Genomic DNA, 16358 nt, shown 5'->3' with positions numbered 1-16358 from the left:
GGCATTATGTGATACAATATTATTTGTCCATTCTTGGGCATATGAGCCGTAGGATATGCTTGTCTTCAACTTCAACAGCAAATAGAACCAGACTTTTTCAAAGACATTGTACTAATTCATAGTCAGCTATGTATAAATGACTGAAGCTCCACATCTTTGAAAAACACTGCTAGAACTTCCTCCCCTTTTTGGGGGGAGGAGTGCGTGTTATTATATCTCACTGTTTCATGATTATGTATGAGATTGAGCACCTTTTTATACGTTTGTTGGCCATATGGATTTCCTCTTTAGTGAAGTGCCTGTTGAAATCTCCTGCGTTTAAGTGATTTTAAAATGTCCTTTCTGACAATTTCAATGTGTTTACCTATTTGTTGCAGGACAATCAGCCCAAAGTGGCAGGAACCGAGGCACGTTGAAATTCAAGCTGCCTTAGCTGTAGCACAGAACAAATTGATTTCCCCAAATAGCAAACACTTCTTACTTCAGCCAATTTTTAAAAAATGTTTATTTTTTGAGAGACAGAACAAGCGAGGGAAGAGCAGACAGAGAGGGAGGCACGGAATCCGAAGCAGGCTCCAGGCTCCAAGCTGTCAACCCAGAGCCAAAGGCGGGGCTCGAACTCAGGAGCCGTGAGATCACGACCTGAGCCGAAGTCCGAGGCTTAGCCGACTGAGCCACCCAGGTGCCCCCTACTTTGGCCAGATTTAAGGAACAAGGAAACCAAGGCGGCCTGGCTGTCTTCCTCCTCGCAAGGAGACAGAGGACAGCGCCCTGGCGACCTCCTCAGGGATCCTAGACACAAACAAACGATTCCATAAATGCAGCACCCTGCTTAACCGTCAATTTCAAACTTCCAGGACCTGCCCGGCCGCGCTTGCCCTTGCCCGTTTTCCATTGGTCACGAGTCAAAGGGAGTAACAATCTGATTGGTTCTCCCTTCCACTTCCTCTATCCCTTTTAGGAGTTAGGCGGAACTTTGTTGACACGCAGCTGTTCCTCCTAGAAGCGGGCACTCTGATTGGTCCGGACACGGCTGAACCCCGCCCACGCTGTTCGGGGTTCAAATGCAGAGGCGGGAGACCTCGGGCGGAGCGGAACGCGCACTGGCTGGGTCGGCGGAGCGTGAGTGTGAACCCTGCACGCCCATATCTCCCCCACCCCACTCTGCAAACCCGGGGATAGGCCGCCTCCACCCACACCAGTCCCGGCTTTCCCTCCCGCTGCGGGGAGGGCGTTGTTGCCGCCTCCAAGGCTGCTGGGGGCCTGAGGGTCTTCCCAGGCTGGAGGTGCGCGGGTCCCCCTCCGAGGGAGCTGAAAGGTCTGGGGGTGGTGCCGTGGGGCGGGAGGAATTGTGAGATCCTTCTTAAACAGGGTGGGGTCCCGTGTGTGATCCGCCCTGCCTCATTTTCCTGTCCGTATTAACTGCATTATTCCGGCTAGTGGAGCGCGGCAGCTCCCTATTATCCGTGTGATCGTGACAATTTTGTGTCTTCACTTTTGGTATCATCCGTCACCTCCTACTTCCAGTGCCTTTCCCTCTGCTCCAGCCACTCCAGTCACTCTCGTCTCCCTGCTGTTGTTAGCGAAGGCCAGGTCCTGCCTCAGAGTCTTAGTTCTGGCTGTTCCCTTTGCCCGGCACACTTTTCTTCCCTCTCCCGCCCATCAGCAAGACTTAACTGCTTACCCACTTCAGGTTTTGCTTCAGATGTTACCTTCTCAGTGAAGTCTACTCTGACTACACTGTTAAAAATTGCTCACACCACCAATTGCCCTTACCTTGCTCTCTCCCTCTCTCCTTTTTTAACCCCTGTAGCACGTATTACTTTCCAACATACTATATCATTTACTTATTTAAGTCATTGATTCTGTAAGTATTTATTAGAACTTGCTATGTGTCCTGGCTCTGTGTAAGCCCTTGTGGAGCTCCATAAGGGCTTACACTATAGGTGGAGTAGATAATTTATTTATAAGTAAGAGACTATATCAGATAAGTGTATTACCTCCTGTTACAGTGAATAAAAATCTGCTCTTTAATGTCAGATTTGCCAGACTGAACTTCCTAAGACCTGTGTGGTGACTGTTTTTACCTCCCTGTGCCCAACATCTTGAAGAAGATCAGGATTTTTCAGGCTCTTCCTCCTCAAATTGGTAGCACACACTTGCTCTGCTCCTATATCTCTTCACCTTTGGAGAGATGTTGAAGTTCAAATATGGAGCAAGGAATCTGCTGGACGCTGGTGCTGCTGAACCCATTGCCAGCCGGGCCTCCAGGTTGAATCATTTCTTCCAGGTAACAGGCTGCCAACTCCTTCACCTGCGTGTGTTCCTTTGGCCCCTCCTTGTTACTCTTATCCTTATAGGACTGAGGCTAATCTTCTAGGAGAAATCTCATTGGATGTTTTATATTGCTGATAGTTTTGGAAAAAGGAGCCATTGTACAGACAGAGGAGTAGATAGCTGAACTTGTCCTTGAAAGGAGATCTCTCTCTTTTTTTTAAAAATCATTTCTCACACTTTACACATCTATACTAAGTGTTGTCCTTTTATTAAAGAAAGAAAAACAAAATTTATCAAGAAAATATTTGACCATAATTGCTATAGGTGTAATCCTATTTTCATTCAAGAGATGTTTATTTAAAACAAACAAAACAAAGCTTGATAAATACCCACACCTGTGAAAACCATAGTCCACTCAAGAAATAGAGCATTTCTGGGTTGCATGGGTGGCTCAGTCGGTTGGGCATCTGACTCTTGATCTCAGGGTCCTGACTTCAAGCCCCATGTTGGGCTCTGTGCTGGGTATGAAGCCTACTTAAAAAAAAAAAAAAAGAAAGAAAGAAAGAAAAAAAGATATAAAATATTTCTATCACTCCAGAAGTATTAAAGCTTACTATCAGGAAATAATTTCCAAGTGGATTTCTAATTCTTTTGTTTTTGATGTAGATGAAACATTGTTGGTGTAGAAATCCTTGTTTGACTTATATATTCACAAGTCATGGGGACAATATGGATAGTAGTGAAGATTTAGGTTTGAATCCTGGCCCCACACTAGTTAGCTGTGTTACCTTGAGTGACTCATTTGCCTTCTCTGAACCCATTTGCCACTCTTTTTTTTTTTTTTTTTTTAAGATTTATTTTATTTATTTTGAGAGAGTGCATGAATGGGTGACAGGCAAAGAGAAAGGGAGAGAGAGTCCCAAGCAGGCTCTGCACTGTCAGTGTGGAGCCAGATGTGGGGGCTCAAACTCACAAACCATGAGATCGTGACCTGAGCTGAAAACCAAGAGTCAGACGTTCAACCAGCTGAATTACTAAGGTGCCTGCATTTGCCACTCTTGAAAATAGAGGTTAGAGCACCAAATTCAGAGGGTTGTCATGAGGATTAAATGATAATTTATGTAAAGCACTTAGCTCTTGATAAGCCAATAGTTATAAATGGTAACTATTATTAATGTTAAGTGTAGAAATGATATTAGTTATGGTAATGATAAATTTAAAAAAAAATTTTAATGTTTTTATTTAATTTTGAGAGAGAGAGCACAAGCAGGGGTGGGTCAGAGAGAGAGGGAGACACAGAACCCAAAGCAGGCTTCAGGTTCCAAGCTATTAGCACAAAGCTCGATGTGAGCCTCGAACTCATGAACCTTGAGATCATGACCTGAGCTGAAGTTGGACGCTTAACCAACTGAGCCACCCAGGTGACTGAGCCAGCCAGGTGCCCTAGTAATGATACATTTTTAAAAAAAGATTTTAAGTAATCTTTACACCCCATGTGGGACTTGAGCTCAGAACTCTGAGATCAGGAGTTGCATGCTCTACTGACTGAGCCAGCCAGGTGCCCCAGTAATGTTTACTTAACAGTAACTCTATTTTTAAATTTTATTTTAATTTATATTTATTTAAATTATATTTTAAATTTTATGTTTACTTAACAGTAATTATATTTAGGAGGGTATTTATGCATGGATACCTGTATGATGACAAATACTAATACTTTTTTGATGACATTTTCCCCCCAAAATACTGGTATTGGGGAATGTTCAAACAGATCAGTGGAGACAGACTGAAGGCTTAGGTTGTTCTATGCCATCTTCCCTGTTGCCATTTTAAGCCATGAGATATTTTTCACAAATGAATAGTCTGCCTCTGACCCTAGCTGACTGGAGTACTGCCACATTTTAGCCCCTCTACATTTTACTCCAAAACTTTTCCAACTTCTTACAAAATTTACTAAGGGCTTATAGTGTGCTCATTATGTAACAAGTGTGGCTTCCAGAGAGCTGGGTACAGGACCAGCGTGCTCCTGATTATCTCACATCAGAACAGATGTAAGGACTGTTTTGACTTACGTTTTAAATAGGAGGAGACAGGCAGCAAGAGAGGCAAGGACTCGTCGAGGATCATGCAGCTTGTAAATGGCAGCGCCAAGCTCCAGAGATCGGACATGTAACCACTGGCGACATTGCCAATGTGTGTCAGAGTTTATTAAATGTATATTATATTTAAGTGTCATTATAGAAGCAAGGATTGTGGGTAGATCCCCAGTTCATCTTTTTTTAATGAAGAGTTCCTCCCTGCGCCCATGACTGCTATTATTTGCAACTGTAGCATACACATGACAATTGTCTGAACAGGCATTGGATACTGTTCTTTCCCGTACAGTGCTATTTTACCAAGGTTTAGATAGAGTAGTGATTTTGTTTTCCATCCAGGGAAGTACTCTAGATTGGGTCTTAGCTTCTACTAACATTCTGCTTAACTTTCCAACGACTTCTCTGTTGGCGGGCGGCAGATTTTTAGGTTTTTGAGCCAGCAAAGTTTCACAAATTTGCTGGGCTAATCTAGGTTTGCCAGCTTTTTATTTTGCCAAGTAAAGGATGTACAGAGAAAGGCCTATTATCTCCAGTCCTTTCATTTCAAAAATAAGGGACTTTTTTTTTTTTTTTTTTTTATATATAAATAAGGGACATTTTAAGAAATACCAACAGGGGTGACTGGGTGGCTTAGGTCATGAACTTCCAGTTCATGAGTTCAAGCCTCACATCGGGCTCTGTGCTGACAGCTCAGATCCTGGAGCCTAGTTAGGACTCTGTGCCTCCCTCTCTCTCTGCCCCTACCCCACTCATGCTCTGTCTCTCTCCCTCTCAAAAATAAACATTAAGGGGCGCCTGGGTGGCTCAGTCGGTTAAGCGGCCGACTTCGGCTCAGGTCATGATCTCGCGGTCCGTGAGTTCGAGCCCCGCGTCGGGCTCTGTGCTGACAGCTCAGAGCCTGGAGCCTGCTTTGGATTCTGTGTCTCCCTCTCTCTGACCCTTCCCTGTTCATGCTCTGTCTCTCCCTGTCTCAAAAATAAATAAACGTTAAAAAAAATTTAAAAAATAAACATTAAAAAAAAATTTTTTTTTTTAATGTTTATTTATTTTTGAGAGACAGAGAGACTGAGTGTGAGCAGGGGAGGGGTAGAGAGAGAGAGAAAGACACAGAATCTGAAGAGGCTCCAGGTTCTGAGCTGTCAGCACAGAGCCCGACGCGGGGCTTGAACTCACAAGCTGCAAGATCATGACCTGAGCTGAAGTCGGACACCCAACCGACTGAGCTACCCATGCGCCCCAAAAAATTTTTTTTAAGAAACGCAACAAAGGAAGGATATTACTTCAGAAAAAAAAGACCACTTTAAAATTTGAATATATTTAGCTTTATAGACAAATCATTATGAGGTGTTCATTTTTTCTCATTTTTGGCCAACTTGAGAACTTTGTTAAGAATTAGTACTGTATTTGGGAACTGCTGCTGTAGTTAGTCCAAACTAATAAAGAACAAAGGAACAAAGGCTTATTAATTTTTGGAGTTTGTGGCAGAACTATAAAGTGACAGGTATGGTGGCTTGTGACCCAGTGCTTCACATACCTGGCTGAGGTTTGAATTTCTTGATGAGCTTGCTAATAAAACAGATTTTAGGGGCACCTGAGTGGTTCAGTGGGTTAAGCATCCGACTTCGGCTCAGGGCATGATCTCACAGTTTGTGAGTTCGAGTCCCGCTTTGAGCTCTGTGCTGACAGCTTAGAGCCTGGAACCAGCTTCGGATTCTGTGTCCCCCTCTGTCTCTGCCCCTCCCCTGCTTGTTCTTGGTCTCTCCCTCTCTCAAAAATAAGTAAACATAAAAAAACAAAAAAACAGATTCTAAGCCACAACCTAGAAAATTCTCACTCAGTAGGTCGGGGATAGCACCAGAGAATTTTTTTGTTGTTTTTTGGCTAAGTTCTTCGGGTGATTCAATGTAACCAGTCTGTTTCTATTATCCAGTGCTGTGTAAGAAACCATTCACAAAGTTTAAAGCAGCAATGATTTATTTTTCTTCTGATTCTGTGGGTTATTTGGATTCAACTAGGCAGTTCTGTTCTACCCTGTGATGTCAGCTGGGGTCACTCAAGGGGCCATATTATGTTGGGAGCTTGGCTGGGACTGGAACATCTGGGTGCTGACTGCTGACTGGGGCATCTGACTTTTCCTCTAGCTGACTTCTCTATGAAGTCCTTCATTATTCAGTAGTCTAACCCAGGGCTGGTAACTTTCTTCTGTAAATAATAAATATTTTAGGCTTTGGGAGTGGCTCCAACTATTCAACTCTGCCACTGTAGCACAAAAGCAGCCACAGTATGTAAATGAATGGGTGTGGCTGTGTTCCAATAAAACTTTATTTATAAAAACAGGCAGTGGGCCAGATTGGCCTATGGGCCATAGTTTGCTGACCCCCGTCTGGTCTAAGCTTTTTTACATGGCGACTGGCTTCCCCAAAGAGAAAAGCAGACGGTGCTAGGCTCCTTTAGAACTCTGCCCAGAACTGGCACAGTGTCACTTGTGTCACCTTCTGTTGCTTAAAGCAAGTCACAGAGGAAGTACAGATTCAAGGGGAGGAGAAATAGACTCTGGCTCTTGATGGGAGTGGCGGCAGCACCTACAGAGTTAGAGGGCCTGTTGGTGGCCATCTTGGCAGAGAGACCCCACACACTCCATAGCCTGGCCCATGGAAATCTTTGCTCTAGACCAGAGGTTGCAAACTCATGTCCCTAGGGGCCAGGAAGTGAGTATAAGTGAGTCACATGGGCCAGATGGAAGACTGGCAGCAAGGTCTGCAGTGAACTGCTGAACACATTCACTACAGAGGGGCAGCATCACTCAACCACAGCTCAGCATCACCAGACGGGAATGTGGGACAATGTTGCCCAATCCTCCAGTATTTTAGGAGAACCCTCAAATCCCACCCTTTCTTTTGAATGGAATTTCCTGATTTTTCAATATTGGCAGAAAATTCAAATTTAAGTGCTGCAGGCCTGGGGTGCCTGGGTGGCTCAGTTGGTTAAGCGTCTGATCATGACTGTTGGCTCAGGTCATGATCTTGCGGTTCGTGAGTTCGAGGTCTGAGTCTGACTCTGTGCTGACAGGTCAGAGCCTGGAGCCTGCTTTGGATTCTGTGTCTCCCTCTCTCTCTGCCCCTCCCCTGCTCACACTCTGTCTCTCTCAAAAATGAAATAAACTTAAAAAAAAAATAAAAATAAATAAATGCCGCAGGCCAAACAAAACATGTCTGTGGGCTAGATACAGTCTGCCAGTCTGGAACTGTTGGTCTAGGTCATGAATAAATTCAGCTTCAGTGTGGGCACTTCGTTCACACTACTTTAGATTGTTCAAGTAAATTAAAGAAACTGCAGTTATATTAGCAAACCTCTGGGCGCACTTGAAAGATGTAGCAATCATTGTGTCCTATTGTAGAGACATGGAAACACGTCAGAACCAGCAGGGTCTGGAGTAAATGTTCCCGTGAGCCTCAGACTGTTAAGAAGGAGGGGCCTTTTCTTATTAATGGCACGCTCGTGAAGGTTTTCTTCCCAGGCACTGGTGAAAGATGCCCACAATAATGGAATTGTACAAGTGATAACTTAATGACTCTCCATTGATGTCGCTTTAAAGAATGAAGCCACAGAATTGTGCTGTTAGCGTGTGTCGTGAGCAGTTAGAGTTGGTGGCTTGTAATTTACTCTGTGTGGATGTTATTGATCAAAGCTTTTCATTATTGACAGTGTCTCCATCTGCTGTTTGCTGTTTTTAGGGGAAACCACCCTTTCTGACTCAACAGCAGATGTCTCCTCTTTCCCGAGAAGGGATATTAGATGCCCTCTTCGTTCTCTTTGAAGAATGCAGTCAGCCTGCTCTGATGAAGATTAAGCACGTGAGCAACTTTGTCCGCAAATGTAAGTTTGGAGAGGTTTTTCTGGAAAAGTGTTCTGGGAGAGAAAACTGCAAAAATGCCCGAGGCAGAATGAGTTAGTGGTTGGTGGTAGTGAGTAGGAACTCTGCTCTGAGGAAGGCAGACTCAGTTTTAAGGTCAGTTTCCACCTGTTGCATTTGGGAGAACAGATAAGTCAGGTCTCCTGGTTGCAAGTGACAGAAACTCAACTCAAACTAGCTTAGGCCAAAAAAGTGAATTTATGGCTCACAAAACTGAGCTCATGAAGCCCATCCAGGGATGGGTCAAACTTCAGGCATGGCTGGATCCAGGTACGTGAGTTAGTCCTCTGGCTCCATCCTTTTTTTTTTTTTTTTTTTTTTTTAATTTTTATTTATTTTTGAGACAGAGACAGAGCATGGATGGGGGAGGGTCAGAGAGAGAGAGACACAGAATCCGAAGCAGGCTCCAGGCTCCGACCTGTCAGCACAGAGCCCGACGTGGGGCTCGAACTCACGAACCGTGAGATCGTGACCCGAGCTGAAGTCGGACGCTTAACCGACGGAGCCACCCAGGCGCCCCACTGGCTCTATCCTTATACCTACTCAGGGCTGATAATCCTGCAGGCATAGCAGGCACAGTATTTAACTTTAATAAATTGCACTTATTTTCATTAACTTAATTTAAATTTAGTTTGAAACAAGAAAACTATGAACAAAATAATTATAGTGATTTTGGGTTATATTTATCCTTTTGTCAGTGGTATCATAAAATATAATTTTTGACTTTTTTTAATGTTTATTTATTTTTGAGAGAGAGAGAGATAGTGAGTGAGCGTGAGCAGGGGAGGGGCAGAGAGAGAGAGGGAGACACAGAATCCGAAGCAGGCTCCAGGCTCCAAGCTGTCAGCACAGAGCCTGATGCGGGGCTCGAACCCACAAACAGTGAGATCATGACCTGAGCCGAAGTTGGAGGCTTAACCAACTGAGCCACTCAGGCGCCCCCTGATTTTTTTTTTTTTTTTTTTTAATGGAGGAAGAGGCTGATGAAGGCAGATGTACCTAGGGCCTATGAAAGTCATAAATCGGCCTTGGCCACACCCTGTTCGTGTCTTCCTCAATGTGGGGGAGTGGGCTGCTGGTGTCCCAGTTTTGTATTTTATTACTTTACATCAGTGTTTTTTGGCCAGTGGTGGTTTTGCACCCCCTACGCCCCCACCCTGGACACTTGGCAATGTTTGGGAGACATTTTCGGTTGTCACAACTTGCAGGGAAGGGTGCTCCTGGCATCTAGTGGGTGAAGCCAGAGATAATGCTGACCTTCCTGCAATGACAGAATAGCATAGAATTATCTGGTCCAAAATTTCAGTAGTCCTGAGTTTGAGAAACCCTCCCTTATGCGACTTTGCTGTGTAACCATGCACCTTGAACTATAGTGGTCTGAAACCATAATCGTTGTATTACCCCTCATGAATCTGTGGGTTGAGGATGTTTCCACTCCATGTGACTTGGGCTAAGATTGCAGGCACCCAGGACTCTCCTGGTCTAGAAAGTCCAAGATGGCCTGCACAGTGTCTGGTATGTTGCCTAGAAGGCTGGACTCGGCTGGGACTCTGGGATGATGGGGCCTTTCCCTGTCTCTGTGAAGTCTCCGGGCCTCTTGCTCTCCAAGTGGCTTCCCTGTGTGGTCTCTCCATCAAGGGTTAGCCAACTACAGCCTGGGATCCCTGTTTTGTAAAGCAAGTTTTACTGGAAGGTGTTGGCCAGGCCCATTTGTTCACGTACTGCCTGTGGCTGCTGTCACACTACAAGGCCTTTGAGTAGTGGTGACTGAGACCATATGGCTTACAGAGCCTTAAATATTTATTCTCTGGCCCTTAAAGAAAAGCTTGCTGACCTCTGATCTACATGGTCTCTCTAGTAGAGATGTCGACTTCTTACATGGTATCTCAGGGCTTTCAAAAGCACCAAGGTGGAAACTGCCGGGACTTCTTAGGGCTTAGGTGTGGAAGGGACATAAGATCTCTTTGGCTGCATTGTCTTGTTTGAAGTGAGTCGTGGGGCTGCCCAGATTCCATGTGCCAGGGAGTCTAGACATAAGGGCGTGAGTTCTAGGAGGTGTGTGTATGATTCGTTGGCACCATCTTTGGAGATGGCTACCACACCTTATGCAATATTTATTTTCCACTCTCTATATTAATAGGATCCCCAGGAAAGATTTTAAGTGGTTCTGTTCTGGGTCATCTGTCTACCCCGTGACCAGGAGCCGGGCCAGGATGTCAAGTGTTATGGGCCTCATCTGGGTGCCTAGGGGTTCAGGGCACTGCAGTTACCAGGGTCTCATGGAATAGGGGATGTGGAAGTGCCCAAAGGAGCTGAGAGTTTTGAGTAGATAAAATTAGTGTATGTCCACTTGTCTTTTCTGTTTCCTTATCTGCAAAATGGGGAAAATGCATATCCAATAAGGCTGTGTGGGGCTTGAATGAGTTAGTGCACAGATTAGGCTTACGTTGCCTGGCACACAGGAGATAATAAATGTTACCCAGTAATGGTAGCCACCAGCTTCCATGTAAATTTAATATATTGTAGGTCTTTAACTTTGAAATGTACTTGGGTACTATTCATTATTCCATATTTATTTGAATAAACTCCCACCTTATTTTCTTGAATATTTAAATCCTCAAATAGGGAGTGGGAGGGGAAGGGAAATTATGAGACAGACTAATTTATCAAGCCATCTACCGGCTCCTTCATTAGTCTTGAGTCTGCCCTCTGGTTACTTTAAAGTAGTGGATCTTCTAGACTCATTCAGTAATCAGGGGGCTTAGGCTTAGCGAAATGTAGATTTTTCTAATAGAATTCTCTTGCAAGGAACTGTTTCATATTTTTGAAGAGGCTTCCTGGAGAGTACGGCTGAGAGGCTGTGATTGGAAAAGGGTGATTACATTAGTATGTCTGGTTCCCCTGGCCCCGCCCCCCCCAACCTCTTTTTAAGTTTCTGTTTTGGAATCTAAGTGTTCTTACATGGGTAGAAGGGCCCAAAAGTTGCTACTGCATAAGAGACCGTTGCTACTCCATGCTACTGCATGGAGACCGTTGGAGGAAATGAGACAGCGGGTATGGCCCCGAAGTGGTATCCCTAGCTGGAGCCAAAGTAGGACAGGGAACCCACATCTGGGAACCCAGGGAAGAGATTTTTGTTTCTTAATTACTGTTCTATTCCCAGTGCCTAAAACAGTGTCTGGCACATGATAGATGTTCAGTAAATATTGGTCGAATGATTATATTGCTGAGTGGACAAAGTTAAGGGGCAAAATTGTAAGTATTGTATTGTAGAATTTGTGTAAAAAATAAACTGATATTAAAACATGAATAGGGGGTTCCTGGGTGGCTCGGCCGGGCGTCTCACTCGGCTCAGGTCATGATCTCACGGTTCGTGGGCTTGAGTCCTGTGTCAGGCTCTGCCCTGGCAGTGTGGAGCCTGCTTGGGATTCTCTCTCTCTCTCACTCTCTCTCTCTCTGCCCCTCCCCCGCTTGTGTGTGCGTGCGTGCGTGTGTGTGTGTGTGTATAAACTTAAAAAAATAAAACATGAATAACGAAGTGTTGATAATTGTTGACATTGGACTATTCTTGGTGGTTTGACGGTAGCTTTAATCCTAAACTCTTTCAGCTACATTTACTGTAGGCAAAAGCTTCTGTATGTTAACAACTGTAGTATGTATGGGCGAGTTATAACTATAAGAAATTTTTTTTCCGATTCTAAACATAATACAAAGTTAAATGTATAAAAGGTCCAAATGATAAAAAAAATTAAATAAACAGCTCTAACTGGCTGAGCCATCGAAGCACCCCATGTTTATTTAATTATATGAGCTCTTGATTTTGGCTCAGGTCACCATCCAGGGTCGTGGGATCGAGCCCTACATTGGGCTGAGCTTGGAACTTGCTTGGGATCCTCCCTCTCTCTCTCTCTCTCTCTCTCTCTCTCTCCCCCCCGCCCCTCTCCCCTACTCTTGCACTCTCTTCCTTTTTCTCTGTCTAATAAATTAAAAATAAAAATAAATAAAAGGTCAAAATGAGAGAATATCCCTCAAAATCTTATCTAAGATAACTGCTGTTAACAGTTTGGTGCATAGTGTTGCAATTTTTTTTGTCCTTATAAAATATTATGGACATTTTGAAGTGGGTCTTAAGGTAAAGAGAATAATGTAATGAGCTCATGCGTACCAGTCAACAAGCAGTTATCAACCCTTTGCGTGTATGTTCTAACATTACTTTTGTTTAATTTTACACAAAGTGGATCATATGTATGTAATATTTTGCTACTAGCTTTGCTCACTTAGCATTATATTTACTCAACAAATATTTACGGAGCACTTGCTGTGTGCCAGGTTCCGTTTTAGGTACTGTGTTCACAGTAGTGATCAGCACTGACAAAAATTCCTGCCCTTAAAGAATATGTAACATATTCTAGTGGAGATTGAGCTACCTCATGTGCCTAATATGGTTTTATGTGGGTGGGACTTTTAGGTCGATTCCACTTCCCTGCTGATGGACCTTTAGGTCATTTCTGATTATTTTTCTGTTACAAGCAGTGCTCATGATGAATATCTTCCTGTCTATTTCGAGCACATCTGCTAACGTTTCTGTGAAGGACAAATTCCTAGAAATTGAAATGTTGAATGACTGAGTTTCAGAAAAGGAAGCGATACACTGTGCTGTATTGGCTTTTGCCCCTGGGTCCAAATGTTTATCTGACAAGGTCACGCTTTGACTGCCTTTTCATTACCATGCTTTGGGTCTTCATTTCCACCTCAATATTCGGTACTTAAATGCTGTAGCTAACAGTGTGCAGGGCTGAAGTGTGATGTGGTTTTGGAATCACAGAAGCTGCTGGCATGGAGGGAAATTGTGAATCGTCTTTTTTTTTTTTTTTTTTTTTAATAGTCATAGACTTGAGTTTAGTATCTCAATCATTCACCTGAATAATTCAAAGCCTTTGGAAAAAGACCTAAAATTTGGTAAGGTTTCTCAGAACTCTGAGTATCCTTGTGGTTCTGTCTATAGCGGTTTATTTACTTGTGTGACTGAAATGCCTGGTGGTTACAGCGACGGATCCAGAGTTGAGTTGGACAAATGCAGTAAGCAACTTAGGGACCCAAGGCCTAACAGAGAATTGGGAGAGGCTGGCTTCATGCGCAAGCAGTAATATAATCAGGTTCAACCCAGGAAGTTGCAAGCCAGCATATTTGGGGAATTATAATTCAAAACTCAAATACTTGATCTGAAAGAAACTTGGAAAAATGGCAGGGAAGAGAGACAGGGCTTGGCACAGGGATGGCAGGGCAGAAGGAAGATATTGTGCAGCGTTCAGTCTTGCTTCTGCATGAATTGTCCACAAAGGTGCTCCAGATTTATTTTTCGCAGTGGTTATGATGAATTTATTCGGATGTGCCGACCACGCTTGCCTGATTCCTCCAGGGACCAAAGGGAAATGCTTTCAGGATGACTGGCTGAAGAGACAGGTGGGAAGGCACTCAGTGCAGTGGAGTTCATCATGTGTACCTTTGATCCAAGTGAATGCGACTCCACCCACACAACAAAGAAAGGAGGTGGATACCAATTAAAATTGTATTGGCTAATTTATCAATATTCTGCTCAATGACTATAGGTAATGAAATGACTTTTCCCCTTGTTGGATTAATTTCCTCCTATTGTGTGAATAACTTGCCGAGCGTAGCTCTAGAATGTAGCTCCCAAGTTTATTTGGTGCCCAACCATGGAAAGGGCAACCTGCTCTAATGCCTGGAGGACTTTAGTGTCTGTCTGGGATATCAAGAGTCTCTTCGTCTCATCATGGCACCTTTCTGAAGGATTCTCCAGAATAATTTTGATTCCGTGTTCCTCTTGTCTTCCTTTGGAGCATAACCCCTATATTTGATGCAGCTTCTCTGTAATGTGCAGGATTGAATTTTTTAGTCAGCTACAGCTGTTCCACTTCCCTCTTTCAGATCCTTAGAGAGTCATTGCATACCCAGTGATGTCCCAGCTTACTGTTCTTAGAGAGTCAGTAAATATACTGTAGATTCCAAATCTGCCATCCATTTAATCCATACTTCATACATTCAGGATCTCCACCTGTTATGGACTGAATGTTTGTGTCCCCCTGCAAATTCATATGATGATGAAGTCATGAAGGTGGGGCCTCTGTGATGGAATTGTTGTCCTTAGAAGAAGAAAAAGAGAGACGAGGGTTCTGTCTCTCTCCATCTTGTGAGGATATAGTGAGAAGATGGATGTCTGTAAGCCAGGAAGTGGGTTCCCACTAGGAACTCGGTCTGCCAGCACTTTGATCTTGGACTTCCCAGCCTCCAGAACCGTAAGAGATAAATGCCTGTTGTTTAAGCCACCTCATCTATGGTATTTTGTTACAGCAGCCTGAGCAGACTAAGATACTGACTGAGAGATTGCACTTGAAAAAGGAGTACGACCATAGGCAAAGAAACAGATAGTTGCAAACCCTTCCAGGTGTGTGACCTGTCAGTGCTGCAGAGCAAATGTCAGGGCTCCATTTTCTTTTTCTTTTTGGTAGCACTGCTCCATATTAAGGGAAAGGAGGTATTACTGACAATCCGAAAGAGATGGGTTTGTGGGATAACACTGCGCAGTAGCACTAGAATGGGATAAGCGGGAGGTCAGCTCTAAAGTCGACTGAGTTGGGAATCGTGTTGCTTACGTCACATTATGAACCAGTCTAAATGCTGATAAGCGTGTTTGACCAAACGCTGCCCTGTGGCCTTCAGAGAGGAAGAAGAAAAGCCTGATTTGTGTTCTCCTCCTATTTTCTGAGTCTACAGGATTCAAATCGTAGCTACCATGGAAACTGCTTTGGAATTTCTGGAGCCCTTAATTTTAAACTTAACATATAAAAACACTTTTGTGCTGATTTTATAATTATTCATGACGGATGGGAAAGTGACTAAAATGTCTTTTGACAGCGAGGGAACACATAGGAACACTTTTTTCCTTTCTTTCTTTCCTTTTTTTTTTTTTTTTTTTGTGCTTTCATAAAGATGCGTGTATCGGAAAGTGCTTCACTCACCTGGGAGTAACTCTTACATCTCTTGCAGATTCTGACACCATCGCTGAGTTACAGGAGCTCCAGCCTTCAGCAAAAGACTTTGAAGTCCGAAGTCTCGTGGGCTGTGGTCACTTTGCTGAAGTGCAGGTGGTAAGAGAGCGAGCAACTGGCGACGTCTATGCCATGAAGGTCATGAAGAAGACGGCCTTGTTGGCCCAAGAGCAGGTAGGAGCATTTTCACACCACATCCTTTCCCCTTCCTGTACCAGGATGTTCACTGCAGAGGCAATCATCTGCTGAATTGACATCTGGGATTGAGCAAGATTTCCTCGGCGACTCTTTGGTTAATTACAGTTGCAGAAAGAGCTCTCCCGTTCTCAGCTTTTCTTGAACTGATACTGACTCATTTTGAGGGCTCACAAGCTTCCCGCGATTGCTTTATTGTGTTTCTATAGTTGTATTTTATTCAGAATCAACGTGGCCTTTTAACTAATGAATTTAAGATGACCCTTTATGACCGTCAGCTGGCAGTTTCGACATGTGCACATTGTGGGGTTAGTCAGGCAGCATATGGTTGTGTGCACATTTTCTATACTTGTGTTGTGGGCATATGTGTTTGATTTTAAAACAGGCCTTTGAAGAAATTAAATAAAATTGTCCTGTGGCAAGAGTGTTGCTTGTTTGAGAGCAGGTAAGAACTTCTTTTTTATGGTCATGGTGTTTTTCTTTCTTTTAAACAAGGCTGCTGCTCCAGACATATCGATTCATTTGCCGAGTTTCTAGAGAGACTGCCATCAGCCTTGGCGTTCAGAGCAATTTATTAGTTACAGACGTCCGAGCACACATCATGTGTCTGATAATGTACCCGGCTCCGTGGGAAGCCCGTGAAAGGAATTGAAGCTCCATGGCCGTTAGTTGCAGGGTTTTAAAAACAACTTTGGAGAGTGGAGAAAAAATGCAAATGTATAAAGCAGGCGCTTAGCAGCTAAACATCACAGAAGGGAGAGCAGTTAGCAAATTCACCAGCTGGGGAGTGAGGAGAGATGTGAGTGA

At 43.8% G+C, this 16358-nt stretch overlaps 1 protein-coding gene across 16 annotated transcripts in view; it reads left to right on the top strand.

Moving 5' to 3' along the window:
• Window positions 1-1035: 1035 nt before the first annotated feature.
• The window catches only part of CIT (citron rho-interacting serine/threonine kinase), a 163137-nt gene continuing 147814 nt past the window's right edge, over window positions 1036-16358 (top strand). For 10 of the 16 annotated variants that reach the window (XM_045458903.1, XM_045458901.1, XM_045458900.1 and 7 more), the window contains exons 1-4: window positions 1036-1122; window positions 2041-2290; window positions 8108-8249; window positions 15355-15530. In XM_045458903.1, coding sequence (XP_045314859.1) covers window positions 2195-2290; window positions 8108-8249; window positions 15355-15530 — 414 coding nt within the window. In that variant the 5' untranslated portion in view covers window positions 1036-1122; window positions 2041-2194. Of the gene's footprint in view, window positions 1319-2040; window positions 2291-8107; window positions 8250-15354; window positions 15531-16358 lie in introns of all 16 variants that reach the window. The other 6 variants (XM_045458897.1, XM_045458890.1, XM_045458887.1 and 3 more) reach the window with 4 other exon arrangements.

Source organism: Leopardus geoffroyi, chromosome D3, assembly GCF_018350155.1.
Source record: "Leopardus geoffroyi isolate Oge1 chromosome D3, O.geoffroyi_Oge1_pat1.0, whole genome shotgun sequence".
Taxonomy (NCBI): domain Eukaryota; kingdom Metazoa; phylum Chordata; class Mammalia; order Carnivora; family Felidae; genus Leopardus; species Leopardus geoffroyi.
This window is presented reverse-complemented; position numbering and strand designations above follow the sequence as displayed.